General features: G+C 41.8%; 1 protein-coding gene across 1 annotated transcript in view; it reads right to left on the bottom strand.

The window, feature by feature from the left end:
• ITPR1 (inositol 1,4,5-trisphosphate receptor type 1) overlaps nucleotides 1–27,487 on the bottom strand; it is a 144,696-nt gene that overhangs the window by 75,530 nt on the left and 41,679 nt on the right. Inside the window, 25 exon segments of the mRNA XM_032447330.1 lie at nucleotides 726–910; nucleotides 1,544–1,664; nucleotides 5,146–5,274; nucleotides 5,973–6,098; nucleotides 6,643–6,894; nucleotides 8,382–8,582; nucleotides 8,945–9,070; nucleotides 10,550–10,687; nucleotides 11,529–11,594; nucleotides 12,701–12,871; nucleotides 12,987–13,152; nucleotides 14,396–14,450; nucleotides 15,276–15,414; nucleotides 16,609–16,796; nucleotides 17,110–17,263; nucleotides 18,166–18,307; nucleotides 19,620–19,871; nucleotides 21,679–21,873; nucleotides 23,160–23,279; nucleotides 23,536–23,708; nucleotides 24,238–24,396; nucleotides 24,709–24,850; nucleotides 25,562–25,722; nucleotides 26,170–26,269; nucleotides 26,882–27,036. Coding sequence (XP_032303221.1) covers nucleotides 726–910; nucleotides 1,544–1,664; nucleotides 5,146–5,274; nucleotides 5,973–6,098; nucleotides 6,643–6,894; nucleotides 8,382–8,582; nucleotides 8,945–9,070; nucleotides 10,550–10,687; nucleotides 11,529–11,594; nucleotides 12,701–12,871; nucleotides 12,987–13,152; nucleotides 14,396–14,450; nucleotides 15,276–15,414; nucleotides 16,609–16,796; nucleotides 17,110–17,263; nucleotides 18,166–18,307; nucleotides 19,620–19,871; nucleotides 21,679–21,873; nucleotides 23,160–23,279; nucleotides 23,536–23,708; nucleotides 24,238–24,396; nucleotides 24,709–24,850; nucleotides 25,562–25,722; nucleotides 26,170–26,269; nucleotides 26,882–27,036 — 3,816 coding nt within the window.

The following is a 27,487-nucleotide window of genomic DNA, read 5'->3' as shown; positions in this document are numbered from 1 at the left end:
ATTAGTTGACAAAGTAAGGTAGCACTGTTTGCTATGAAAAGCTTTTAAGCATAGGATGAGTCTTCAAAGGAAGATGACATAGTTCAAGATAATGTATTTTATTCAGTATGAAAAAGGTTTTATTGAACCATCCACTGGTCAGAACACAGAATATAGCTAAAACAGTCTGTATTTCTAACACAAAGCATTATTTTAAATGTTATTTTTTTAGTATAAACAATGGGAATGCCAGCACACCTCAGAAAACCAATTCTGTATGCAACTGTGTCACAAGAAAGCCATGTGCCCATTCATTTCAAGCTGTGCACTGCCTCCATGCAGGTCTGTGGCACCTTTCACTGCACTGAGCAGCTTGGTGTGCAAGGAGAAATGCATTCAAGGGGTCTGGAAGTTTGTGACAGTGAAAAAATCCTCTCTTACCAAAGGAATGCTTTATTCCTAACAGATGGTGGAACAAGAATCTTTCAAGTACCAGTAACTTCAAATGCCCCCCCCCTCCTAGGGGAGTAACACTTCCCTAGTCAGTAAGTGTACCTTCAATTCTGTTTCCTTATGCGATGATCTACATTTGATTTTATGCACGGGATTACATTCAATATCAGCTAACTTTCTAACCATGGAGCACTTTGATTAGGCAAATCCCAAGCACTGCTCTACTTGGTGAATTCCTCCTGTCGTGTAAATACACAGCTGGTTATCAAAAGAAGAAGGGGTGCTGCAGTCACCTGTAATCTTTCAATTATGTTTCGATAATCCCTGGAAGCAGCAAGCACAGAATCTCTGCGGGCAGCATTCCTTGCAGTCATTCGCCAGTTCATTGCAGTCTTCTGCACAATATTGTGGGATTTCAGGAAGAGATTGTTGACCTGACTGTCCAAGTCCACAGGAATTGCAATGGCTCGGCTTTTTGCTGCAACAAATAGAGTTTTAGTAAGAATAGTTCCCTTTAGCCCATGTATTATGACCAATGCAAGAACAAGACGCACTCTACTTGCAATTCTTTCTGCCTTGTATGCACTTCAAACAATGGAATGTATAGTCCCTGTGTAATGGTCAGACCTCTCCACAGCAGCACATTTAAAAGATTTCACAATTCTGGGCTGTTTACTCAAATGGTGTGAATAGGAGTAACATCTTTAGAGACACACTAATCCCCTGCTAGCACACACGTGTACCTACCCAACAGAATTTGGCTTCATATCCAGTACAAATTACTCTTTTTGCTACTCAAAGCAGAGCAAATTACTGGGAGGAGTGCTACAAAACTACAGATGGACCATTTCCCAGTCACAGATGAACAGGATTACAGAGAGCTCTGAGGTTAAACCAAGAAAGCACTTCAGGTTATGGAGACAACACCTATTGTTCAGCTGTGGCAATCCATCGGCACAGTTCTGGCTTTGCAGTGTGACTTGGCTCTGAATTAGGTGCAAACTGCACCAGCAAGAAGGAAGCTGAGCTTTGTTTTTGGAAGGATGACACGTGAGCAGCAAATACAAGACCATGTTTGCAGCATTTAGATCTGATTGCATCCACATCTTACCTACATCTGAGAGCACCCGAATGCAGCTTTCCACTGATGCCTTTTGGCTTGGCATCAACCAGTTGCAATGGTAAACTCTGAACACGCCTTGCAGCAACTGTACAAACACAGGCTGGCGAGTCTGGAACACAAGAAGGAAGAAAAATCAAGCATCACATCATCCTGAGATATGCCAGCATCAACTTGAGGTAACATCAGTTTCCAGCTTCAGCCACGACTTCTTGCACACCACTCATTTCCAGCTGGTTTGCATCCTCTAGTTACACAACTTACTGCACAGACAGCTTATCTACCACACCATCAGCAATTGAATGGAAAGGGTGGGAGCAAGGGCTGGAAGGGAAATATTAAATAGACAGCTTCTAAAGCATAAAGCTTTAGTAACTGAAGCCTGACTAAGCAAAGGAAATAAGCAGTAATCTTAATCTGTTTAATCAGAGTTATCAGCAAACCTGGCACATGGAGGCTCTTCCTTTAGCACTGACCAGCAGCTGACTCAATGGCCCACAGGTAAATGAGACTTGGCTCTTGGCTAAACAACAGCACAGCTACAGAGTTGAAAACTCATCACTTCACATATCACCTGGTATCTAATTTCCTGAAGAAACCAGCTGTGTACTTGTTATTTTGAACATGGGTAGTAGTTAGTGGTAAATAAAACCAGTTGTTACTGAGCAGCCAAAATTAACGTGTGGTTTTTAGCCCTGTACTTTGCATGGCAATCTTCCACTGCAGATAGGTGAGATACACAACTGCACATGAGCTTTGCTCTTTCATCTCTGCAGCGTCCCAACCATATTGATCAGAACTCCTCACTTGGTTTTGTATAATAATTACTTTGTATAGCAATTCATTTATTTTACCTATAGAAGAAAGAGTATTTAAAATGTTTCAAATGAACTCTGCCTGAGAGAAAATACCCACATCCCACTGCCTATTAGCTATGTCACATTTCTAACAGCTATGTGAACTACACTACAGTGTACAGCCCACAAGACTTAGGAACCAGAGAAAAAATACCTCTTTTATTCTGGTCAAGATCTGTGTCTGTTTGTAAGAAAAAAATGGAGTTAGAGGAAAAAAACAAATCTATTAGATGATTAAGTCTATTAAATCAATACATTAAATAATACCACTATGGAATATATGAAAGGAGAGTCAAAATTAAAGAACTAGAAATGACTATGGGGCAAATATTCACTATCCTTCCTACAAATAATCCGAACACCAAAAACATGGCAGACAGTTGGTAGCGTTCTCTGAGGGCACCGAAAATATCGATGCTTCTGGACTTCAGCCACTAACAGACCTTCCAGCTCCTTTCCAAAGACTTGCTGGTCGAAAAAGCTCCAGAGCTGCTCAATCTGCTCAAACACTGTCCATAAATCAAATATCAAATAAGAAATTTATTCCATGTTCCATATCCCTCCAAGAACGTTTGTGAAAGAAAGCCTCGGGCAGCAGCACCCTTAGGAGCAGGCAAGCTAAACAGTACTTGTTACAGAGGAAAATTTTTGGACAGCTGTTCTTTGAGAAGACATATTTATGTTCTCCTAATTTTATATTATTTGAACTGTATGATAGATGTACGAGGTGTTCCTTGAACAAGCAAGGCTGGTCCTGACTCAGGGGAGGCACAATTCAAGTCCAACAAGCTATAACATGAAAGAGCATGAGACAAGAAGAGGCTTGCATGAAAAGAAATGAGAGGACAAGGTACAGCAGAAAGAATGGGGAGTGAGCAAGTCCAGAAGCAAGGCAAAGCCGAGCGACAAAGGTTGTTTGCTTATAGAGACAGGGAGCCCTGCAGGATCTCAGATCTGAGGAGTTACCAACCCAGGAGTTATTAACCCAGAGGAGTTATGTACAGCAGCAAACTGTACTCCTCACATGGGAGAGCTCTCAGACGTGAGAAATAGCATGGACTGGCAGGGAAAGGTAAAGACAGAGCTTTTAACCCAGAGACATAGAAGCAAGGCAAATCCAGGATAAGACAAAGACAGAGCTATCAACTGAGATGGTAAGGAGGGATGAAATAATCTCTGTACAGAGGAGTGAATGAGATACTGAAGAAAAACTGCTGACATATAAAGTTATCAGATAGCTAACGTGATGATAAGGAAGTGTATTCAAATGTTGTGCACTCAGATGACAATTAAAGGTATGACAGCCAAGGTATACAACACTGAGGGATGAGAGGAGAAGGGCAGAGCCCTGGGGAACAAGGCTAACCATTGATCTCAACTTCTTATCTTATGATGAAATTTTGACAAACTTTCATGGCAGTTGATGGTACAATACTTGCTGACATTTTAAAGTCACATGAGAAGCAAATGAACTGCTGGACTGCTCAGACTTGCCTGGGTTAAGACACAACTCTAATAAAGCTGCTCAGCCCAAACACAGCTGCTGCAGCTCTCTGTGCTCTCACAGGCAAAGCACACAGTCTGGCAATTAAAGAGCATTTGAGATCAGCTCAAATGCTGCTCTGCTGCTTTCAATGTGACCGACTTCTTGCCTGAATAAGGTCTGAGAAGCAGAACTCTGTTGAACATAAAATAGTTGAATGGATCAGGCTGGAAACTGGTCATCCAGGCACGGGTCAACTACACATCCAATGATTCAACGAGGGCAGGAACAAACTGCTAATATTGGGCAGAAGGAACTCCTCACCTGACGCAGTCACACAGCAGTTCTATGTACATTTTCCTGGTAGCCTGCAGTCACCCAGGCAGCACACCATGATCCAAAGGGTTACTATTCACACCGTGACGAGGGACTGCCACAGTCAATTGGCAGATGCCCCTTATGACTGCCTTTGGGAAGCAAGATGCTTCCTAACCTGCTGCCAGTTGCATTAAATTACAAACCTGGAGTTTGCACTCTGAACAATTGCCTTTGGCATGATGAAGTTGCATCAGGTTTCAGCAATCACCAACCTCAAACTTGAGAGATCAGCCAGACACCTGACCACTCCGCCCACACTCCTCCCAAGAAGTTATTTATGAATAAAAGAATGATGTTATCATTGTGCTGCAATACAAACATTAGGGCAATGTCCTGACACTGCTGTTCTGCAAAGGAAATCTCTGTCACAAACATTCCAAGCTCTCCCCCATGCATTTGTTACAGATCAGAAGTTATTGAGCTTAATAGAACAAAGCTTTTGCATTTTTGTTTTGTTTTTAGAGGAAATGGTAATCTTATAAAATACACTATTTTTGTACCCTCTGTAATGTGTCTTTCACTCCCCCTATCTGGAAGGCTTGTCACCAAAGCTTTACTTTCTTTTCTCAGTGTGCTCTGCAGAACTCTTTCCTGCCATCCAACTGCCAACCTCATAACAACATGTAGGTCTGCTGGAGAGAGTTTCAATGTGGTGTCAAGGAGAACTGAACTCATGAAGTTGTAACTGCTCTCACAGAAAATGTTTGCACACTGATATTAATAAACTTCTTTTCATTTCTACCTCAAAACAAACATCTTGGCCACAAAGAATACAAATCTGCACCCACATGCCTCTTTTGAACTGATAACAGAACTGGAGTTAACATAATTGTGTTGGCACCATCTCTTCATTTGTGTCTCTAGTTATTTCCTACCTGCAAAGTAGTGCTCTGATCAGAGAACGGGGAACTGAAGAAAGTGGTGACGATACTCATCACTATTTCTGTAACGTACTTCTCCAATATGGAGTCAGCATGCTTTCTGTCGCTGGTGTTGTTGCAAGCCTGCAAGACAATTCATTACTAGATCAGAAGCAGCTCAACCAGAATAGACTAATAAGGATTATGGACTGGAGATGTTTGATTTTGCATCAGCCAGGGCAGTGCCATGTCAGAACAATATTTATGATACTGGCATCTTTGTATTTCCAGCACACGCAAAGGCAGACCCCAACACTCTCGCTGTTTCAATACGTTGGCATAGATCATGTTAAGGAGTAAGGAGAAGAAACAGAGTTGCTAAGAAGAAATAAGCTAGGAGGATAGGAAGGACCAAGGTGTAATGCTTTCATATGGGGAAATACTTGGAATCCCAGGCAGAAAGCCATAGGGACAAACAAATGCCAAGCTTGGAAAAACAAAATGGTCCTGACCTGCCAAAAAAACGTTGACTATTGCTTGGGAAGAAACTGGCAACCAGAGCCAGAATAAGCAAGCCAGGTGGCAGAACAGAAAAATGCAGCAGACAAAGGAGCAGGGTGTGGAGCTGCTGCTTTTTTTTTTTTTTAAAGGAAAATATGAATGTGTTCCATGGAACATGACTAAAGAAATCCACAGGCACAGGGGAAAAGGCAAATATAAATGTGAAAAGGCTCAGCAGTTGGGGCTACTCAACTCACTGCAGAACTGTGCCTTATTTTTGCTGCTGTACACTACAGAGATGAAATTTTTTCAATTCAGCACCCAGATACAAAAATCATTACCCGACAGATGTCAACCAGGAAGTTCTCAAATAGCTTCCACATATGATTACTGGTGTAAATCTCTTTCATTTCTACTTCTGTGTCCACATAGCAATGATTCAAGAAGTTGATGTACGCAATTTTAACCTACAAGTGGAGAAATAAAAAAATACCATTAAAAAAAATGAAAACCTGAGAAGTGTTGTGAATGGATATAATGGCACTTTGAAACTGCTGCATAAATCATTTGTAGCTCAACTTCCTTTTATTTAAGCACTGGTGAAATTTAATGCCATGAATAGCAAGACATCATCCAATAAAAAGCACTGGGACTATTGCAGACAAAACGTCAGCATTATAATCATTTCCAGTTCTGCAGAACCATCTGTTCAAGTTTAGTAGCATACTCCATAAACTTCTCTGCCTCAAGAACCCTATAAAAGAAACAAGCACAGCATCATGTCCCCATGTTAAGGGCAAGGAAGCAGAAGGATTTCACTGGGCTCTCCTGAATCACTTGGACTGTCTATAGCAGGACTGGGAGAGGAGTTGTTTCCCAGCTCACTGCTGTTGCTCACCTGTCCCACCAGCTTTTATCATGCCAGAAGGACCAAATAATATTAAATCTCTTTTGCCCAGAGTCAGTACATTCCAAATTCACGCAAGGCCAGTGTCTCCAAACAGACCTCACCTCAGGTATGCAATCCTCATGGGTTACTACCCTAACAATGTCATCCAGAGGAAGGAGAGAGTTGCATTTTATTTCTGTGTAGACGTTCTTGCCTTCTGTGCACACAGCAAGCAGTTCTACCAAGTGGATGTGGTACATCAGCGGGCTGTTCTCATCCATCCGATCCCTCTCTGATCTCATCATTTGCACCAAAGTCTGGAAGGAGGCTCTGTCATTGTAGAACACTAGGACGTCTTCTCCTGCATTCACCAGCTAACAAGAAAGAAAAATATTCCATTAGCAGATCAAAGCCTGGGCATCTCCCCACAGCATCCTCCCCTAAACAGTGGGCTGTTAGAGTGCAAGTCATGATTAGCTATTCTTTGGAACCTTAAAAGAAGTGCAGCCACCAAGTCAGCTGGGCATTCCTCTGCTGCTCCCCTCACACAGTGCACAGTTCAGGAACATTTTCTCTTAACGAATTTATCACTTCTAAACTGCTGAGGAACTTCAAAGTGAGCCCAACGACTGCTTAGACAGAAGTTGTGCCAAGAAGCTTGTGACTTTCCATTGTACTTTTTAATTTCACGTATATTGCCTCAGCTGACTTCTTAATGCAGCAAGCTGTAGATGTACCATTTTGTTCAGAAAAATGCCTTGGGGGCATGCCGGGTGGGAGGGCTGCCAGGCTCAGTAATTCCACCCTTCCGAACAAACACCATCAATTTTCCAAGGCCAGCAAGTGACACGTTAAGTCACATACTGAAGATTTCTATCAACTTTGCGTTTCAGGTCTGGACGGCCGGAGCTCCAGAGCAGTTAGGATCTCTTGTAACTCCACAAAGAGAACAACAGTGAGCAGACTGAGAGCTGCTGTGGGGCTGAGCACTACAAAGAACACAGCTGTAGAAATCAGACAGCCCTCCAGTTAGAGCCTGGTGCCATCAGCGAGATAAGGGACAGAAGGCAACCCCTTCCTCAGCAGCTGCTGACCATGGTCAAAGCTGACTGCTGAACACCTTCACCAACCCAACCTCATGTTGAGAAGCTCACAAAACCATTTTTAAACTGAATGGCAAAATACTGAAGACCTCCAATCAAGTGATTGACATGTGGAAGCCAGAGCTCGACAAATCTGATCCTCGGGCTCCCCCTGCCGAGAAGGCCAATAACAACGCAATTAGTCATGCAAATAAACAGCTTGCCTCCAAAATCCCATGTATAGGGACTTCTTGCCCTTTTCTTACCTCCCCCTTCTATACTCCAACATGCTGATCTCCCAGTTAACTACACACATGCATTGGTGAAGGCCCTCAGACTTCTCCTCTTTCTGCACATACCAAGAATTCACATATTCAGCAACTTAAGAAAAAAAAAATTCCTATCAAATTACATTATTATCAGTACAATTTTCCTTCAGCATTAGAATACTGAAATTAACTCTATTTCTCTTACAGTTTTCCTATGGAAAGGCAGCCTTTCCTCAGACTAAGCTTGCCTATACGCTGCTCTGCATAAGCCTGAGAAATAACTTGCAATTATCATTAACAATCAGCCGCTCTTTGTATCCATAGGTGAAGAGCTCAGAAGGCTTTTGGTCACAAAAACAGCCTGTGCTTTCTGGAGCTGTATGCTCTTTTTGCATCAAGAGAGCTGTCAGCTTCTTGGCAGTCCCAGAAGCGAGAGGATCAATTTGTCATTTTCACCAAATGCTATGTGAAAACTTCTGTTCAGACCTCGCAAATCTCTGCAGCTCTCACCTCAGCCATTACCATATCTTGGCATTTCTTAATGAATTTTCCTTCCGCCTTGACAATCGTCTGCAGGAACTTGATGTACTGAACATTTCTGCCATGTGTTTCTATACAGTGGACAAAGTGTTGAACAACGCGTTCATTAATCTCACTGCAAAGCTGGAAGTTGTTCATGAAAATGTGCTGCATTGTTACTGCTTCCAGAATCTAATGAAAGGGATGAAAGAAGGAAATTAGAAAACAAACAAGTCACCAAATCCATAGAGAGGTCATGATAAAGTCAACACCCCTGCAGGGTGGCTGTATAACAGAACAGACCACTTCCAAGGAGCCAGTCTTTCAACACCATGCCTTGTATCCCAGCTTATTTAGTTTTAGCCCACTTCAGCCTCCTGAACTTTCTATACTGAAATGGTCCTAAACAAGCTTTGGAGGCTTCAGAAAAAAAACTAAGTGTGATCCCTCCAATCAATCCTCCGTCAGAACAGGACCAAATGTAATTACCAAGGACAGTCCATTCTCTTTTCTCTCTGGAAAAAAGCCACAACATGGCATGAAGTTATTCTTACCCCTGGGTTAAGGAACAGGTTGAGGTGTTTGTGCAGCAGAGCCTGGTTTTCCTGATTGCCAGCACAAAAGTTCTGTAAAAACTCGTGTGCAAGCTTCATTATCTCCTGCATCCTCGTGTCTTCAGCCTGTGATTGCATGACAGACATGATGGGGTTACAAAGAATCTGAAGGTTCACTTGCAGGTGAGCACTTAGATGAGTCCCAGCTCCAGCTCTGCAAGAGAACTGTCACGTATCTCTCTCTCACACTCCAAAGAAAAACAAACCCCCACCCAGTTCACAGACATTAGGGATGAGTTTGGCCTGCTTCACAGTTCTGAAGATCATCAAAACTAAAGACCATAATAGAAGTTACAGTAGTTTATTCTCTAAAATCACAGACTCCACACCCAAGCCTGCCAGCAACGTGCTTTAGTCACTTTTACACTTCTGAGCAGAGAAGTGCACTGGCCAAACCACAGCACATCATCACCTTGGGGCTACCAAGGAAAACTGCCACGTTCTGCTGAAATGCATTTTAGCAGTGACAGATAGGTAGGTCATGGCAAAGAGGAGATGGAAAGTTCTTATTGCAACAGTTAAGTCCAATTCATGTTTACTGGAATGTGCACACTGCTTGCATGCATCCAAGCACGGTTCAGGAACCAGTGCCTTTCCTCTGACATCAGTGTAGATTACTGATGGCAAAAAATGCAGTTTGGAAAATCACTGTTTTTATTCTTAAGAGGCTTCATACATTTCCAAGGGTGAAACACCCTCTCCACACTGCCTGTTTAGTAGCATATTCACAAGTATGGGACAGAATGGCAACAAGAGTTATCAGAGGGGCTGTTTCCAGCTGATTTTTTTCTTTAAAAAATATGGAGCAAGACAGTGAGAATTAATATTATTCAAAGCTACTGCCTAGAATTACTGGTTTACAGAAACCTGTGGAGTCAGGAACAGAGGACAGCAGACTAAGTGGTAAAATGTGACAAGGTCCCTCACCTATCAATGATAAGTACCTGTCGCCAGTGACTAATGGGCACCAGGGCAATGAACTCAGGGTGTGTTCCATCAGCACAGTGCAGTGCAATGTGTACAGCAGCCTGGTCCAACAGAGTTTCACTTTGTACCACTGACACTACACATGGCCAGTTGGTATTAACTCATGCCTAGAATGGACTCTGGGACTGTAACTGGAAGGCAGGAGGGGTTCTGCATTCTGTGTGTAACTATTGAGCAGATCTGCTGATGAACACTATGAGGGACCAAGCTGCTTTGTATTCTCAGGATGGCTGTCATAGAATCATAGAATCACCCAGGTTGGAAAAGACCTTGAAGGTCATCAAGTCCAACCACAGCCTAACCATAGTACCCTAACTCTTAACAACTCTCTGCTAAATCATATCACTGAGCACCACATCCAAACGGCTCTTAAACACATCCAGGGACGATGACTCAACCTGGGGAGCCTATTCCAGTGATTAACTACCCTTTCTGTAAAGAAGTGTTTCCTAACGTCCAAACTACAGATACTGCACAGCAACAAGGAAGACCTCGATGAGGTATTAAAAGCCCATCAACCTAACATGAAGTGAAGCGGTAGTTGTACAGAAACACAACCTTTTCATATGGGATCTGCAGCAATTCAAGCACAACTGCATGTGCTCCCATGTTCCTCAGCAGTCGTTGCTGCTGCTTGCGGCTCTTCCGGACCGAGGCGCTCTCCTGGACACACAGTTTGCTGAGCCGGAGCAGGATCTGCAGAAGAGATTGGCTTTAGAACAGGGCTGTGTTTCAGAAAGTGCCAGATGGCTCCCAAAAAGAGCTAACAGCAGAAAACACATCTGCATCAACAGTAATGGTTCTTCTGAGCAAAATCAAGTTTTGCAGCCTCAAGATGAGGAGTTAAGACCGGGTCAAAGCCTGATTGCTCCTGTAAGAGCAGTGGGAAGGCAGAAGGACTGAGCTGCAGCTAAGAAGCAAGAGGAAGCAGCCCCTCTCCCAGGATGCAGCAGCCAGCACAGTGCTGTCACTGGCACAAGCAAGGGAATCAGTGAGGCAACAGATGCATCATCACGTGGTGGTTATTGGCCTGGGCACCATCCACTTCATCTGACTAGTGCTGGTCTTACAGAATTTAGCTGTGTAAAGCGAGGCTGTGCTCCGCAGCACAGTGCTGCAGAAAGCCCATCACCAGAACACAGCAGTGCCAATGCATGCTCTTTGTCTGCTATGTTTGAAATCAAATTTCATCCGCAGTTTTTGCATGTGAACTACTCAGGGCAGAACAATTAAAGTAGCTTTTTGACTTGTTTACTTCCTTCATAGCCCTTAATAGTAAAAATATTGTGTTGCCATTGAAACAGCAACAAAACATTGTCTTTCTCATTAATCCATTCTTAAGGAAAGAACACACATGTCGTGCTTATTATACTCCTGGCTTCTCATTCAGGTTGGGATACGTTATTACTCAGCAAATAGTTTCCACAATGGAAGAGTGACTCAGACTTTCCCGGGTGTCTCCCTCTGACTGCAGTCAGCTCTCCAGAGCTGTGTTACTCATTTATGCTTCCATTTAACTATCAAGAAGCAGATTTACCTCTTTTACTACGCGGTAGTTGTAGCTGCTCGTACTTTCAGGCTTCTGTGACTTGCTGTGACCTTCCTGTGGATAAGAATCAGACAGTTTATTAGATACTTGCTGTCTGCAATTTGCAAGGATTAAAATTACTGTTCTAGGGTAGTGACTGCTCTCTTCCTGGAAAGGGGTGTCAGTCTTCAGTTTGCTGACAGTCTCAGTCTCAGACAAATATGTATAATTATCTTGTCAAGACCTCTGTAACATAAAATAATGTGATGGTGGGATAATTTTAGAGGCAGTAACCTCCTGTCCTTTCCTTCATTTGTCATGTTCCATTTGTAAGCAAGTCCTCCCCCATCAAAAACTCTCTCTCCCCCCTCACCGTCATTATATAAAAAGCAAAAGATCTCTAACTAGGCACAAGAAAAGCAATCAGTGAATTACTTGTACTTCCAACAATAAACATTCATATCCCAGGGACTATTTCTTGCATTCTTTCATCCGCTGTTTTCTATTTGATTACAATGATACTGAGACAAAGGCATTTAATTAGTTATAAGCCACATGCATGTACTGCAGGAGCCTGGTACTATCAGGCACAATAAAGCACCAGCATTTAACAGGTTCTTTAAGCACTATTCTCTGCCATTTAATAACAGTACATATTTAAAAGTGAAAAATAGTCAGTGTTTAATCAAGTCTTCTCTCTACAATATTGTATGTCAAGTGGATATGGTGCTTTAGCATATTCTGTACATCTTCACATTCTTTATTAGCTTCGCTAGTGGACTTGCTATAAAACTCAACTCAATTAATAAACACACAGCGCTAATAGCTATAATAAAGTCATAAGCAACCCCACATTATATGTGCAAATAATTTAGCCAAAGGATACAGACAAAAATCACTTTTATTGAGAGCAGAGTCCATCTGACTGACTTTGGGTGCCAGAACCTGAAGTTGATATTCTAGCACCATCAGCTCGTTCTGAGTATTTTCTATTTGAGACTAACTGCCATCAGGTGGTCTAAGTTCCCCTCTAATTCTTGCCTTAGTGAAAAACCAACAGACTGCATTATCAGGCCGTGCAACTTGCTGACGAAGATGCTCATCTTAGTCACAGGCCTGGACACAGCTACATTCTCAGAAAAATATTAGCATTCAAAACTGGAGAAGCAGAACCTAATTACCTCTTTTTTCTTGTGTTCATTTTCACCTGGCACTCCATCCATGGTCTCATCAGGGCCCTGGCCTTTGTACACCCAAAGCTCGGATTTTTCCACAATAGACCTCAGTTGGTCCAAATCTTGTTTTATCTGCTTGTAGTTGTCAACATCTTGGCTGGTAACAAGCAGTTGAACCTTACATGAATGCAGCCCATTAGTCACACAAAAAGATTTTTCTTTTTAATCTCTTTTTTTAAACTACAATGCATACATTCAGATGAAGAGCAATGCTTTTAATGAACACACATACCTGCTTGAAAGCTTGAAGAACTTCTTGTCTCTGACTGAAGTGACGGAAGAGAAGCTGGAGTGCCCCGGAGACCAGCGGAGGATAATCATGCATCGTTAAATGCAACAGAACCCTGAGGAATGTTCTGCCACCGTGATCATCCAAATCCAATGGTGTATTCTCCTCACTGGAAACAGAGTGTAGGAATTGACTAGAATATTGGGCTTATCATTCCAGCAGCTTACTAAATCTAACATGCTGTGGTGGAGACAAATCTCTCCCCCTTTTTCTTTAAATGAGTAGAATATTTATCAAATCAACTGCTATACAAAGACATACAGATTTGTTTCTTCTTTTGGTGGGCTGCTTACTTGGAAGACTATTCCAGAATCTCATAACTCTCAGATCACTCAGCATGCAGCAGCGTGCAACCTATGTTCTTCAGGGACAAACTATGACTACTTGTTTGTCCCCATGTCAGCCTTATCCTACTACTTAAAAAATTCCTGCCCATTCCTAATAGTATCCTTTCTATCCACAAAATACAACCATTCCTCTGCATCCAAGTTGTAATTCCAATTATGCCTCACACTCATAATTTTCCTCTTCAATATCTTTTCTCTGTGTTTCTTTTCTATAGGTGATAAAATATCCTTTTGTTATTTCCTTACCAGTGAGACTCTGAATCTCAAATTCTACTCCCAACCAAACACACACACCTGCACTGCCAATTCAGGTTATTAATTCTGCAAATGAATCTCTCTTCCCTCATTTAAGAAATCAGTTATTTCAGGTTTACAGAAAAGAGCTTCACCTCCCTGAACAGCTTAATGGCTATATACACCTTCATGGTGCTCCAACAGAATGAGTGGGTGAAACATCAAGATAAGCCCAAATCCTTTATGTCTGTCACTAACATTACTTCCTGCTATTTAAGAAAGGGTATAAGCAACTCCAGAAAGAAAGCAGGTATTGAAGACAGGGCTTGTTTTGTTCCGTCATGCATATGCTGTCTAACTCTGCATTATAAGAAAAACAAGCATGGGTAAGTATATCTGTCTCAGAAGCCCCAATCCTTCCCTATTCAAACTTTTCCACCTAAGATTTTACAGCAGCACTCTGCTTACATGCACTAATCCTCCAGCTTTGCTTTCACCCACACAAGCAAAGCACTGCAGCAAGGATCTTTTTCGACTGAAGGACCACGTGCACCTTCCCCATGGCTTTTAATTTCAACGGACATTACTTCAAGATGCATGAAGGTATTTCAGGAAAACAAAGCCTACGCAACTGGGGCAGCTGTTCCCAATCTTTTTCCATTTACCACCTCACTTGCAATTGCAATCCACAGTCCTTATGATCACACTGGGGACTGCAGCCTGCGAACTGCTGAGCTACACCTCGATCAGCACTACTGAAGAGATACTTTCCTTCCACCGAAGATTCCTTCAGCTTGTTCTTCAATATGTTCAAAGTCTAGGGCTCCTAAGAACATAAGAGCAGACAAACACACAGTGTCAGAGTTGCACCAGAGATGTTTTTTCAGTCTAAACACATTTTAAACCACAAGTGTTGATGTAGGTGTATGCGAGAGTCACAGAAAACTGAACGGAACACACACGTTACTGAAGCAGTATGCTAAGATAATCTAAGAAAATACAGTAACTGCCATTAGCTCACAAACAACTCATAACCACTTCAGCAACATCCAAGCATATTCTTGTCTATTTTCAGATTGCACCTGCATCATTCCAGACACTGATGGGAAATGGTGTAAGTTTCAGAGGGGTCGTTCACAAGGGTACAGCTAAAAGTTCCAAAGCACTGGCAGCAATACTCCTAAGGCTCAACAGAAAGGGCTCTGTGTTTTCCAGTATTATTTTACTGGCGTTAATTATTACTCCAAAATAATACAGTATTACCTTATTTAAGTATTACTCCAAAAGAATAAAGCATTTTTTTGTAGAAAGTTTGGCAGCTATATATGCTTCCCTCTCTGCTGCCCCATCTCTCCAAAACAGCAGGAGTTACAAATGTAAGCTTGAACTGAATGCCACTGGACTTACAACTTATACATCAGTTAACTGACACGACTTACTCCTGGGTACAACAGGCAGTGAGATAAAAAGAGCACTTGAATAAAAAACTGATGGTAAGTACAAAACTGAGACTACTGATGTTACCAGGCAACCTCCTGTTTGCACTGCTTCTGTGGGACCAACGTCCACACACCAGAGCAAGAACCTGAACTGTTTACTAAGACTAAAGAACCTTTCCTAACACAAGCTCATTCTTTGCAAGGTAACTAACCTGGAACATTTGCTGGCATTTCTTGACTACTGCTTCCAGTGGGTGACTCAGACATCTGAGCGTTGCTTTCATCAAATTCATGTTTAAATATACAAAGTAGGCAGGAGATTCTGTAGTCCAGTCTCACATTCAAAATGAACTGACGATACAGAAGTTGTAGAAATGTTGAAATGTTGTTGTCTGTTCCCAGCACACAGAGACCATTCACACAACACAGAATCTCCCAACACAAGAACAATGTTTGTAAAAAATGGATGTAGTTTGGAGAAGAGGTATATGGGAATATGCACTGCAGTGCTTTCTTTGGTTAGTTTTGGTTTTGTTTAATTCAAATCCCAGAATTCATCAACTTTCTTTCAGTGACTTCAGTACAATAGGTACACAGTAACAAAACCTCACAAGTAAAAGCCTCTGCAGAGTTTTGATTCCTCACTGCTGCCCAAAGCACTCATCCTCATGTTTGAGTGAAAATGCTTACTGCCGGTTTGAGTAACGTATGGTACCAGGGTAATGCTGGTACATTAAAATACCCCACTGAGACATTCCAGGCTGTATGAGAGAAGTTCTCAGTTTAACTAAGATTAGAAATGGTGAAAGGAAGTGAATCAAGCCTCCCCTACGTGCTGCATCTGTTGCTGAGAGGAAGGGCATGACCTCAGATGCAGCTCTGTGCAAAGCCTCCCACGGAGGGCAGGGGGAAGGCACACCATGGCTTTCCTGCTGCTCTGCATGCTTCCGCCCACACGGCTTTTTCAGCATTTTGGCCTACATGAACTTGCCCATGAAGTTCCCAAAAGTTCTCAACTTGTGCAGTGAGGGAGGGAAGTTGGAGCTGAGCACAGTATTTTTGTGTCACATCTACACAGAGCTGTGGAAAAGGGGAAAACAACTTTTATCTTATTCTGAGAACTGAGGGGAAAGAGGGAAAAGCCAGAGATGGAAGGGACTGCAAGAGACTGGCAAATATGTAGACATCAACTGTTCAGGCTGACAGCTATCCAGAAACAGTTATCAAGCATAACTCCCCTCCTTGGGAGGTTTAACAACATGGACCTGGAGATCCAAAGTAACTAAGACAGTACAGGGAGTAAGAGCCCTCCACTTCAACAAATCAGCCATTCACAAGCCACTGTTAAACACAGAGGAGTCTGAGGTAGTTTCAAGTCTGCTACATGGTTTCAGTCACTGCATAGTATTATCATAGGTACAGTGAGTGCTCCATGCCTTGTATGTACCTCTTTTCAAGTGTCACAAGTCAGGAGCACATTAAATGGTCACATGGCAGTGTACTGGCATTCAAAGACAGAACAAGACGTCCACTAGTTTGTGATACCTGAAGTATTTCAATGATCTTCAGCTTCGTATCCATCACCAGGATGTCCTCCTTCTCTGGCTCTGTCTGCTTGACATTGCCCTCAGGAGCAGCAGCAAGTGGTGTCATGGGTAAGAACCCCCCACCTCTCAGCACCACCTGGGTCATCAGCTCACCGACTCCATGGATCGATCTCATCACATTGCTCCCTTCAGAAAGGTAGGTAAACATATTAATTATGTTGGCTTAATGGGACTGCATTAACAGGCCAAGGACATTTCACATCCTACAAAGAAAACCTGTCCCAACATCAAAGGCAGCCAGACACCTAACTCTCTGGAACAGGTAAAAGTCAATAGGAGCAATGCTTCAGAACCCCCATTCTTGCTCCCCCTCCCATCACAGGCATCACCCTGCTTTACAACCAAGCCACAGACAGCACTGAGTAGAAGGTCTTGAAACCAACTAATATTTTTTACATTAACTCAAACCTGGTGATGAACAATCATTTCTCAGCCTTACCTTTGCTTTCCTCGCCTTTTGCCATTTTGGTAATAGGAAATATGGTAGTGATGTGCACACAGTCTAATATAGCAAGGAGGATTTTGGTTAGCCTGAGGAGGTCACAGAAGTTGTAGAAACCAAAATATATCAGATTTCTGGCTAAGTTAACCACCTACCAAAATAACAATAAGAAGTCAGATCAATACTAAACATTTTGCTATAAAAATCAAGTTTTAACATTGAAAAAAATAAAATCAACAACGTGACTGTGAGTCGTATTCTGGTTGTGATACCTCATAATTCCACAGAACACTGTATAGGTCTGCACGTTATTAGAGTTTCCTACTTGCTCACAAGTACAATAATACTTGTGGCAGGAGTCTCTAGTTACAACTGACATTCTCTAGCTACTGTATTCGTCTCATTACAAACAGGCTGAGATACGTCAAGACCAGAAGGTAGGTACAAATGCTTCTTATGACTTCACATGATAAATATATATATATATATATATGCCATATCTACAGATTACTAAGCTTCCCCACAAGTCTCCCCACACACTGCTTCACAATCCACAAAAATACTTTCACATGTAGTGCAAATACTGAAGGCAGACCAATCAGCTCAAGTGTGTTTCTCCAATTAAATCATCATATTCTTAAAGCAGTAGTTCCAGAACACGGCTTCATGCACTCAGTACATCTGATGGCACAGACAGACTACATGAATTGGACAATAAGCCACAGAATACAGCACTGTTCTCTGCACTGGTAATACTGTAAGATGGAGAGAATATCTGTGCCTTAGTTTTACTGACTATTGATGCCAGGAAAGCTTGCCTTGGTAGTAACACAGAGCACTAAAAGTAAATCAACTGCTGCAGTTTTAAGACATAAGTTCGCATTCTTTAACTGCATTTCAAGAGCAAACTTCACAAACTTCAGTGGATGTGTTTGTATGAGAGGAGCGCACCAGGCAGGGCAGCTCAGTGCTGAGTGCTGCTCATCTTCCTGCCGCTGAAAAAAAGCACCAATGTCCCACAGAGAAAGGTAAATCTCAGAACTGGATAACTACCTCAAAAGTGAGCTTATTCTTCTCTTTATCAGAGAAAGGGAATCTCTGACACACCACGTCTCTTAAATATTCCTCCACAAATTCCATTGTTTGTGCAAATCTCTCTTTAATTTCATCTTTGGAAGTTCCGCTGCTATCATAGCTGAGGAGGAAAACAAGCAGAACAAACAGAATTTAGCATGCATGTACACAGGGCTCCTTCCCCTAGGAAAAGTTAAAGGCTCTTGAACCGTTTGTCCAATGGGCAGAGTCAGGAAGCTGACACCAGACTTTCCTGGCTTTTGCTGCTTTATCCCATAGGGTCACTTTTCACTACTTAAAAGTATCCAAGAAAAACAAAACAAGAGTTTTGTCCCAATAAAGTTGTTTGTTTGTTCTTACTGCAAACTGACAAGCAGCGCACAGCGCTCAGGAGAAAAACTGTAGCCAAGATTTGCTGCCTGTGAATGCTGACTTCTCTCCAAATACAAACAATGTACATTCAACCTACACTTGATTGTTTATTTCTTTGTAACAGAAATGTTGTTTCTCAGTTTGTGTAGAGAACTGTTAAAAAAAAAAGAATCCCCACAACCTTCCATTAATGACCGTCTGTGCATCACTTGAGCTCATCACTGTTCTGTTTTGACACTTAAGGTTGACTACGAGCTACTGCATTTTCTCATAAGAGACGAGGTTAATGAGGAGGGGAGAAAGGAAGAAAACCCTGAACATGAGCACTAATACCAAAAAGAATCAAATTCCTAATGGTTAACATGATTGTCAATACCTGTTTCCTCCCACTGAAGAAAATGAGCTTTGGTTTGTTCAATTCTGCTCAACTGTTGTTAAGTCATTTCTATTATAAAAAGGTGATAAGGGTCTGCAGTCAAGAAATCAAGTTTCCAGCCTAGCTGTGGGGCTTTGTTTAGGTTTTCTACCCCTGTATCAGAGTATTTTCCACTGGCAATTAAGCAACACGGCTGTATCCAGCACATTCCTTGCTTCTGCATCTTCCCCTTGTTTTTGCTATTGATGGCACCACCTGCTGTATGGACAATCAGCTTTGAAGAGTCACTGCTCTGATCAAATAAGGCAAGAAGGAAACAGCCCTCCCCCCCACTCCTTGCTTCCCCTCCCCAGGGTCACTGATCACATCACCCCCATGCAGGCAGACACCACAGTGTTCTACAGTAACACCACACCACACAGACAGGAAGGTGGTGGTGTGATTTTCTTTAACTGAGGAAGATCCTCTCCAAACATTACAAGCAATGAATCTACTCCATGGCTTCAATTACAGAACTACTGAGAATAGGCTAAAAAAAAACAAACCAAAGCAACGAAGAAAAAAGCCAATATCAAGCAGTATCAAAAACCCATTAGGACTGATCTGTTTTCATTTAAAAATAGTAATAATAATAATAATCAAGTGATGGAATTTCCTTTCCCACACCATTCCAACAAGTACTTACTCATCAATTGCAATTTCAGAAGGTATCTCAGACCACAGCCGTGCGTACTTCACTGGTGTAACTTGTTCCTGGGGGTCACGATCAACATGCATGTGCAGCATCAGCCGGCAGAAAGAGGCTCTCAAATCATATGGCAAGTTTTCATCAGACATGCAGCGGAGAATGAGATCCACATCCAGCTGGCCAGAAATTTCATTTATGGCTAAGTACTGTCGATCAAGGCACATTCTAGCAAAGAGGTTTAGCTGGTATCTTCAGGGAAAGGGGGGAAACACAAACAAGCATTTCCAGAACCATCCACTGCCTGTAGCATTGATAAGCTGTTATATATGTTAACAGTGAATGAAAGGTATTTACCAAACACTAGTACAAGTGGAAACAATGTAAAAATAAAATAAAAGGGTTCTTCATTTTCCAGAGTTATACAGAAGTCATAATATTAACAGAAGTTATGTAAGAATCCAAAGAACACTCAAGGCAGCTCAGCCTGGATACTGGAGAGGATGCAACATTTCTTACTAACGCTGGTGCCATGGTGGTTCACTGAGGAAGAACAGAATGGACAACAGAATCCTTAAAAGGCTCATGGCTGAGAACTACTGAGCTCAGTTCCCTCCAGTCAAAGAGATGGTAACCAAAAAACAAAGAATTCCTTAGCTTTTCAGCCTACAAGAGCAAATAACTGGCATTTAAGTTATGCACATTCAACAGACTGATCACTAACCTTTAGCCATGAACATCTAACATTCAAGAATACTTATACAGACTTGTGTTGAGCAGTGTCAACTGTGACATTTCCGAAAGAAATGAACATTTAATTGACAATGGACTGCTTTTCAACTCCAATCACTCCCTGTGACAGTTTAACCCAGCTCTACACTAAGTAGTAGTGGAACAGGTTGCCCAAGGAGGCTGTGGATGCCCCATCCCTGCAGGCATTCAAGGCCAGGCTGGATGTGGCTCAGGGCAGCCTGGGCTGCTGGTTGGTGACCCTGCACACAGCAGGGGGATTGAAACTGGATGAGCACTGTGGGTCTTTTTAACCCAGGCCATTCTAGGATTCAAGTTGTTTTAAGCACATGTATAAGACTATAACGTGGGCTAAAAGTAGCTAACACTGGTGATTCTGCTTAGAAGAAGGTGTCATACAATCCATTTTGAAAGCAACCATAATTTTTATAAACTGAAATTATAAAAGATCATCTTTTAAGTTCAGCCCCCCAATAGGTTCAATTAAAAACACTTTGGGAAGTCTGCTGAAATTATTTCAGTGCAGGAGATAATGCAAAAAAGAAACAAATTGGTACCAAAAAACCCCTCTCTGTACTCCCTGTACCACCACAGCTCAGTCTGTCACACTGTTTTCAGAACTTTAAAACCCAGACACAGGAATTTGGTCTGGGCTGAAACTTGATCTTACACTATGCCAAGAACTCGGTGTCTTGTCAAGTCATCTGGAAACATCACTTCACATTAAAAACTGCTAAAAGCAGAGCTCAATCTGCACGAAAGAACAGTGCATTAATCAAACCAAACTTGTGGCATGTTTTTTTTTTTTAAGGTCATAACTGCCCTGCTGAATTCTGCAGGACCACTGAACACTCTGACTGCAGAATACTACAGGAGCACTAACTACAGAAGGCAGGGGGTAAATAAGTACTTTTCTTTTAATCAAAAGCAAAACCCACAGTGCTTATTCACCCCCAACTACCATTTCAACACAGGTAACCTACACAGTTGGCATACAGACTATGTTAACATCCATTTGCATGGAAACCAAGCAGAAACACAGGCACTAAATGGCGTGCAAGCTTAATGCACTCTAAGCCTCAGCTAATCTTTTCAAATCAGTTTAAACTTTCCCACACTGATAATTTGATTTCTAACCATGAACCTTAAGCTTTTAGCTCATGCCTCAAAGAAAGACACTTTTTAATGGCAATTTTATCCATGAACCCAGCATCCTTTCCCCAAATTTAACTGAAGCCTATATATTGAGGGCTTTCCCCCATACCAGTTTAGATAAATTTGCTAGCCAGCTACTGCACATGCTGTTAACCTGTAATAGCTGAGCACATCCCGATCTTCTTTCTGTCCTTCCTTAGCATCCTGAGCCAGCTCTCTGATACTCTTACTGCGGATTTCCTTGTTACTGTCTCTCCAGAACAGCCACACTTCTTCCTCATCTTCTCCAACTTCCAAGGCATTTTCTCCACTTGACACTTCTTCAAATTCAAATCGGGAGAGGACCAGCCTGCCAGAATGAAGCGTGGTTAGACTAGAAACTGCCAAGACCCAAGCAAAGCTTTCAGAACATTTCTTTCAAGACACCTGCTGAAACGTACTGGTGATATTGAAGTAATTTTATGATCTCACCTGCATTAAGAAAACAAGTTTTATTCTTGAACTAGGCCAAGTAAAAGTTGAATATCATACTTGTTCTGCAGTAGCAATCTACTGTGTAAAGACTTTGGGGTTTATTACTAAAAGCACTGGAGTGAATTCAGATTGTAAACTTTTCAATTTGACTCCAAAAGAGATGAATGGCACATACACATTTCAGCTCCACTCAACTGATGAGGCTAAAGAAACAAAAGGTATTAAGGCTGGCTTTCAAGAAACATCTTCCTCGGACAACTGGTTCAAACAAGGAAGATTCAACAAACATTTCATTCAACGAACAAGGAAGATCTGGTGAACAAAAATATCTAACATTTGATCAGTACTAGATCCCACAAATACCAACTGGATCAAAACTTACCTGCTTATGCGACAAAGCTAGAAGCAAATCAGCCACTCAAAACTAAAACAGTAACTGTGCTTTCTTTTGTGAAAAACTAGAAGCCACACGTGAAAAATGCAAATCAAGTATATGAGATAAGAACAAATAAAAAGTCCACGTGCTGGTGGAAACAGTCTTTATGCTTTGATGAAGAGAATTACCTCCTCAAGGATATTCTCAGCCATGTGGGGTTTAGGATACAATCTGACAAAGGCCCGTTTCCCTTTTACTGTATTTAGATAATGATTATTCAGTACATGGGATAGGGTACAGAATCTCATCATTATAAAAAAGACAAGTGGGATTTGGTGTCTGCAGTGATGCTCCATCAGTGGCAGGGCAATGCAGAAAATTAGTGACCAAAACCCTACAGCAGTGGGAGAAACCAGTGAGTAGAGAGGCTTCAGCTTCTGCTTTGCTGCAGGCTGAGTGCAGGGTCCGTGCACTGCCCAAGAAGTGCTCAGACAGCTCAGAGAGGGAAGTCTGAGACCCAGAATAGAGCTTATGGAATGCCGTACACCTTCCTGCAAGGTCTTCTACTTAAAGGAAGAAAAACATAAAAATATTAGAAAGGAGTCTCTGACTGAGAACACACACTGCAGACTTCTGCAGTCATCAGTATCCATTTATTGTGCATCCAAGGAGGTCTCCACACATATTTAACTGCTTTCTCTAGATGTGCCAGAAGTGCTCTCGGCTTTGAATCCCTTCCCTTCTGTTTCACACTAGGAAAACCATCTCTAAAGGCATTGACTTACTTTGTTTCAATGAGTATGTCTGCATTTGCTGGATTCAGTACGGCTTTACAAATCAGCTCCTGTGTTACTGGAATAGACTTGTTCATGGAAACGCACAGATCTGAGAGATAATCCAAAAACCTGTTGGAAAACGTAAGCCAAGAGAGTATCAATCCATGCTGAGGTTTAGACTGAAGTAATCCATATTTCAGACAGAAAACAGTCAGAACTCCGATTTAACACTACAGAGTAAGACCGCTGCCTTAGTGGGAAGTTATGGCAAATGCCAAAAAAGAAGTGAACTAGTTGTGCTTACTTGCTAGTAAGTTGACAAGTACAGATTCTTCACAGAAGACTGAGAAAACAGCAATTGTGTACTTGAAAATGCAGATCTCACCTGGGCTCCCTATTTTTCCTCACAAGACTAACAAAGGTATCAATCTCAGCAGCTGTGATGTGTTTCTCCAGGAGCTTGCGATTGTTATGAAGCAGTGCTGTAATAGTGTCCTCAGCCAAGACATCATAGCCAATTTGTTTCTGCATGAAGCCAAATTGCTTTGCAATGTATTCCTTTGAACCAGAGGGAAAGAGAAAGGTGAAGTAATTTCTTCTCAGAATTTCAGAAAATAATCAATAACAAAACAGCAAGACATCCATTAATTCCAACATGTCAGTCAGTGGTTGAGTTGGATTCAAATTGTTCTTCCTTTAAAAGTCTTAACCTCTCCCTCACTCCTGGACTAGATACCAAAGCATTTCTCCTTGTCTGTTTGTGTGTCTGGTTTTAACAGCTAGCAACAAAAAAAAAGTGCATCCTTAGTTCACAGGCCGACTTGCAATGGAGCTTGTAGTATGCAATAGTGAAGATCTTGAAGTTCACCTGAATTTACTGCAACTCCATTGTTTTCTCAAATCCTCCTTACATGTATTGCTAGCTACCCTACATATCACCTCCAACAGAGTCAAAAGATGATAGTAAAATTAATCTAAACAACTTGCTGACCACCCAATCACACCACAGCATAGCAGTAGCAATATCAATGTTTTTTGGAGCAGGATAAACGTTAGCACCACTGAGAACTGCAAACATATTCCAAACCTGATTCTTCCTGTAATCCTGCTGAGAATGCCTCAGCACCCTGTAGCACAGCCGGCATATGTGCCTGAAGGGAGCGTGACGCTGGTCTCCAAGCTCCTCCAAGCGCAGCATGGGGCCATCGCCGCTGTCCGTGAATGGCGCTTGTAACAACTTGAAAATCTACAGATTTATGAAAACCCAAACATAAAATCCCATGAGGAACTGCCTTCATTTGATTAAAATTAACATAAAGGCACTGTGTCAGCATCTATGAATTTCAAAAAGATATGTCAGAAACACACAAGATCATCACTATATTCTATCATCTTTTCTTCTAGCAATTACTATGCCCAGAGTCCACTGCCAAACTGCCCAAAGCTAGAAACTCAACAGATCCTTTAGTCCCACCATTTTGGCCAGGTTCTCTACTACTAGGATCTCCTTTTTGACAACCCTTCCTGTATGCAGAGTTTAGAGAAAAATGCAGTCTACCTGCTTTAGAATATTCTGCTCTCTCATCAGTTTTTGCCGTTCTCTATTAGGTTTGGAAAATACCACTTCAAGGACGTCTTGCCCAGAATTAGTTCCACCAGTAACAAAGTAGACCAAATCCTCCAACAATTTGGTAACAGATCTACAGGAAAGTCACAAGTTGTTAATACGAGACTACAAATTCTATCTGTTAAAAGAACAATGACAGCATAAGGTTACACAGATTTCATAATGTTAAGTGACAAAAAACAAATGTTAGAGACTAACCCAGACGTTGGATAAAGCACCAAGATTTGCATGAAATTTACCATTAGGAACCAGTGCTCCCTGCTGTTACAGCCTGTTACTGTTCAATAGTCAAACTACAGAAGCATTAAGACCATGATACCACGTTTAAGGTGTATTTTTTATATGATCACTAAGTTTTCAGCAGTTCTTTTGAATTGCCAGAAAAAATAATAGATCAGGTTATAATCTCCTCGAGGCCAAATAAAAGACACTGCCTACAGAAGCACACAGGCCCCTGGTTTTACATGGCAGACTGCACGTTCTTTTTGAGTGGCCACATATTTTTCAAAGACATTGCCAGAGGATTTGCCATAAGTCATATGCTCACTCTTCACAAGATGGATTATAAATTCCCACACTCATTTTGCAAAGCCCATCAAGAGAGGCATGCTACAGATTATTCCCCTACTTTCACAACAGTTCCCATGCTCTCACTTCACACAGTGACACTGAAGGGCTGACAGAACATTGCTTGAGAACCTCTACTGTGTGCACATATCAATAGTAAAGGAAACAGGTATAGAGTAAAGCAAACATTATCTGAACCAACTTCTTGTTTCCTTACCGTCTTTCATTCTGGGTTATTGTTCCCTTTTCCAGTTTGCCAGCAATGGAACCTAAGACCTTACTTGCATCATTGGCAAAGTCCAAGTCCCGAACCTCTGCAGGAGAAACTGGTACTATAGCAAAAGCTTCTTTGTCCTCTTTTACTGGAGAAGTACCAATCTAAAATCCAAAGAAGTTTTATTATCTGAACAGAAGGCCAAAAAGCAGTATTACTTAGTATGTGAACAACTAACAAAGACAAAAAGCCACACTGCTACGCAGATTCACTCAGACAATATGAGAACAGAACTCTGTATAAGGTGTGGTGTTCCTACAGGTGTTCCCAAGTCAAAGAAATCTCAGACTGTAATTGCAAAATGTTGCCATAAACAGGAGAAAAAAAATCTTCCATGTACTGACTGCCATATATCGGAGATTTAACAGCAGAGCTATTAAGCTGCTATGAAATCCGAATACTTTGTGTAGACACTGTTATACTGTAGGCTGTTATACTGTTTACTGTTTGACAAACTTTGAAGTCTCAAAGGACTGGAATTCCTACCAGCAACATACAAGTGAAAGCATAGTAATAAAAGGATGCAGTCACAAAAAAGTAACAAGGCTTACCTTAAGCATCACAGGTTTCTCTTCTTCTTTATCAATAGGGATATTTGTACTATGAACCCAGGTGTTAGTGCAAAGGTGTCTAAGTCTGACATAAGAGTTCCTAAAGGAAAGTCAGAAGTTTCAAAGTGTGAGTCGGATTCCCAGGCAAGAAATATTAGCATTGTTCAAAATGCAAAATACTGGCAGGATCAAGTGGGAAAAAAAAACAAAGAAAGCAACAAAACTACAACTTCTACCCAAGCTGCCATAACAGGACTAACTTTTCCTTGTTAACTTACGCTAACTTACGGTATCTGATGATTCAAAGAGTCAGCTGGATAAAGTTCATAAAGTGAATATTTCAGGGGAGGAGTGGACAGCATAGATCCTGCATTCAAACTGTGCATCTCTGAAAGGTACAGTATCTTTCAAGTAGCAAGAGGTACCATAAGAACAGTTTAATGCATACAAAGAAAATGGAATGTCATGCACCAGTCATGTCCTAGCAAATGCCATAGAGACAGGGATCGGGAAGGGCACTATAGGGACCAGACTTCAGCCGCAGCTTCTTCACTGGCAAGAAAGATACTTCATCTCTGTATTCCCATCTATAAAAGGGGTTCTGTTACCAATAACTCCACTGTGAAGTAATAGAGTGAAGTTCTAGGCATTATTTCTACATTAATTTGAAGAACCACCTTAATTTCAAAGGCAATTAAATTGTTGGCCATACCTGGGGACAAGGCTGTCCCCTCCTCGCAGGGTGGTGGGGTCCAACTCGAATATGGAGGAGATATCATTTCCTTCAGGCACAGACACCAGAGAATATGCCATCTTCTCCTGAGCACTGCGTAGGCCTCTTCTGGAGGCATCCTGCTCAGGGTCCTGCTGTGGAAGAAGTCCCATCACACAGTCAGTTCAAGTTCTTCAGGCCCAACTGCCTAGTGCTAAACGGGCTTGTGCTGCAGACCTAACTCTGAACCACTCCAGATCCTGGATAAGATTACTCTGACTTAGGGTACCAGCAGCTCCTCTTGTCAAATATTTCCTCGCTCTCACTAGTATTAATAACTTCTGAGCATTCCTAGATGATATAAACATTAAATCCTAAATAACAGAAGGAGTATCTTGCAGAGGGTGCCAGAAGAAACTCAAACTCCCCCTGTCATTTACTGCACGGTGTGTCAGAAGCTCTGACCAGTTCCAGATGATGCACATCTGGTGAGATGGCCACTCTAGACAGTACTGGCGTTAGAAATGTATTTGACACAACTGGAAGACAGGCACCCAAAGGAGGTTGAAAGCAAGTACCAGCCTTTTGAGGTCTTGATATAGGGCA

This window comes from Coturnix japonica, chromosome 12 (genome assembly GCF_001577835.2).
Source record: "Coturnix japonica isolate 7356 chromosome 12, Coturnix japonica 2.1, whole genome shotgun sequence".
NCBI classification, from domain to species: domain Eukaryota; kingdom Metazoa; phylum Chordata; class Aves; order Galliformes; family Phasianidae; genus Coturnix; species Coturnix japonica.
The sequence above is the reverse complement of the archived record's forward strand: the minus strand, read 5'-3'. Positions and strand labels throughout refer to the sequence as shown.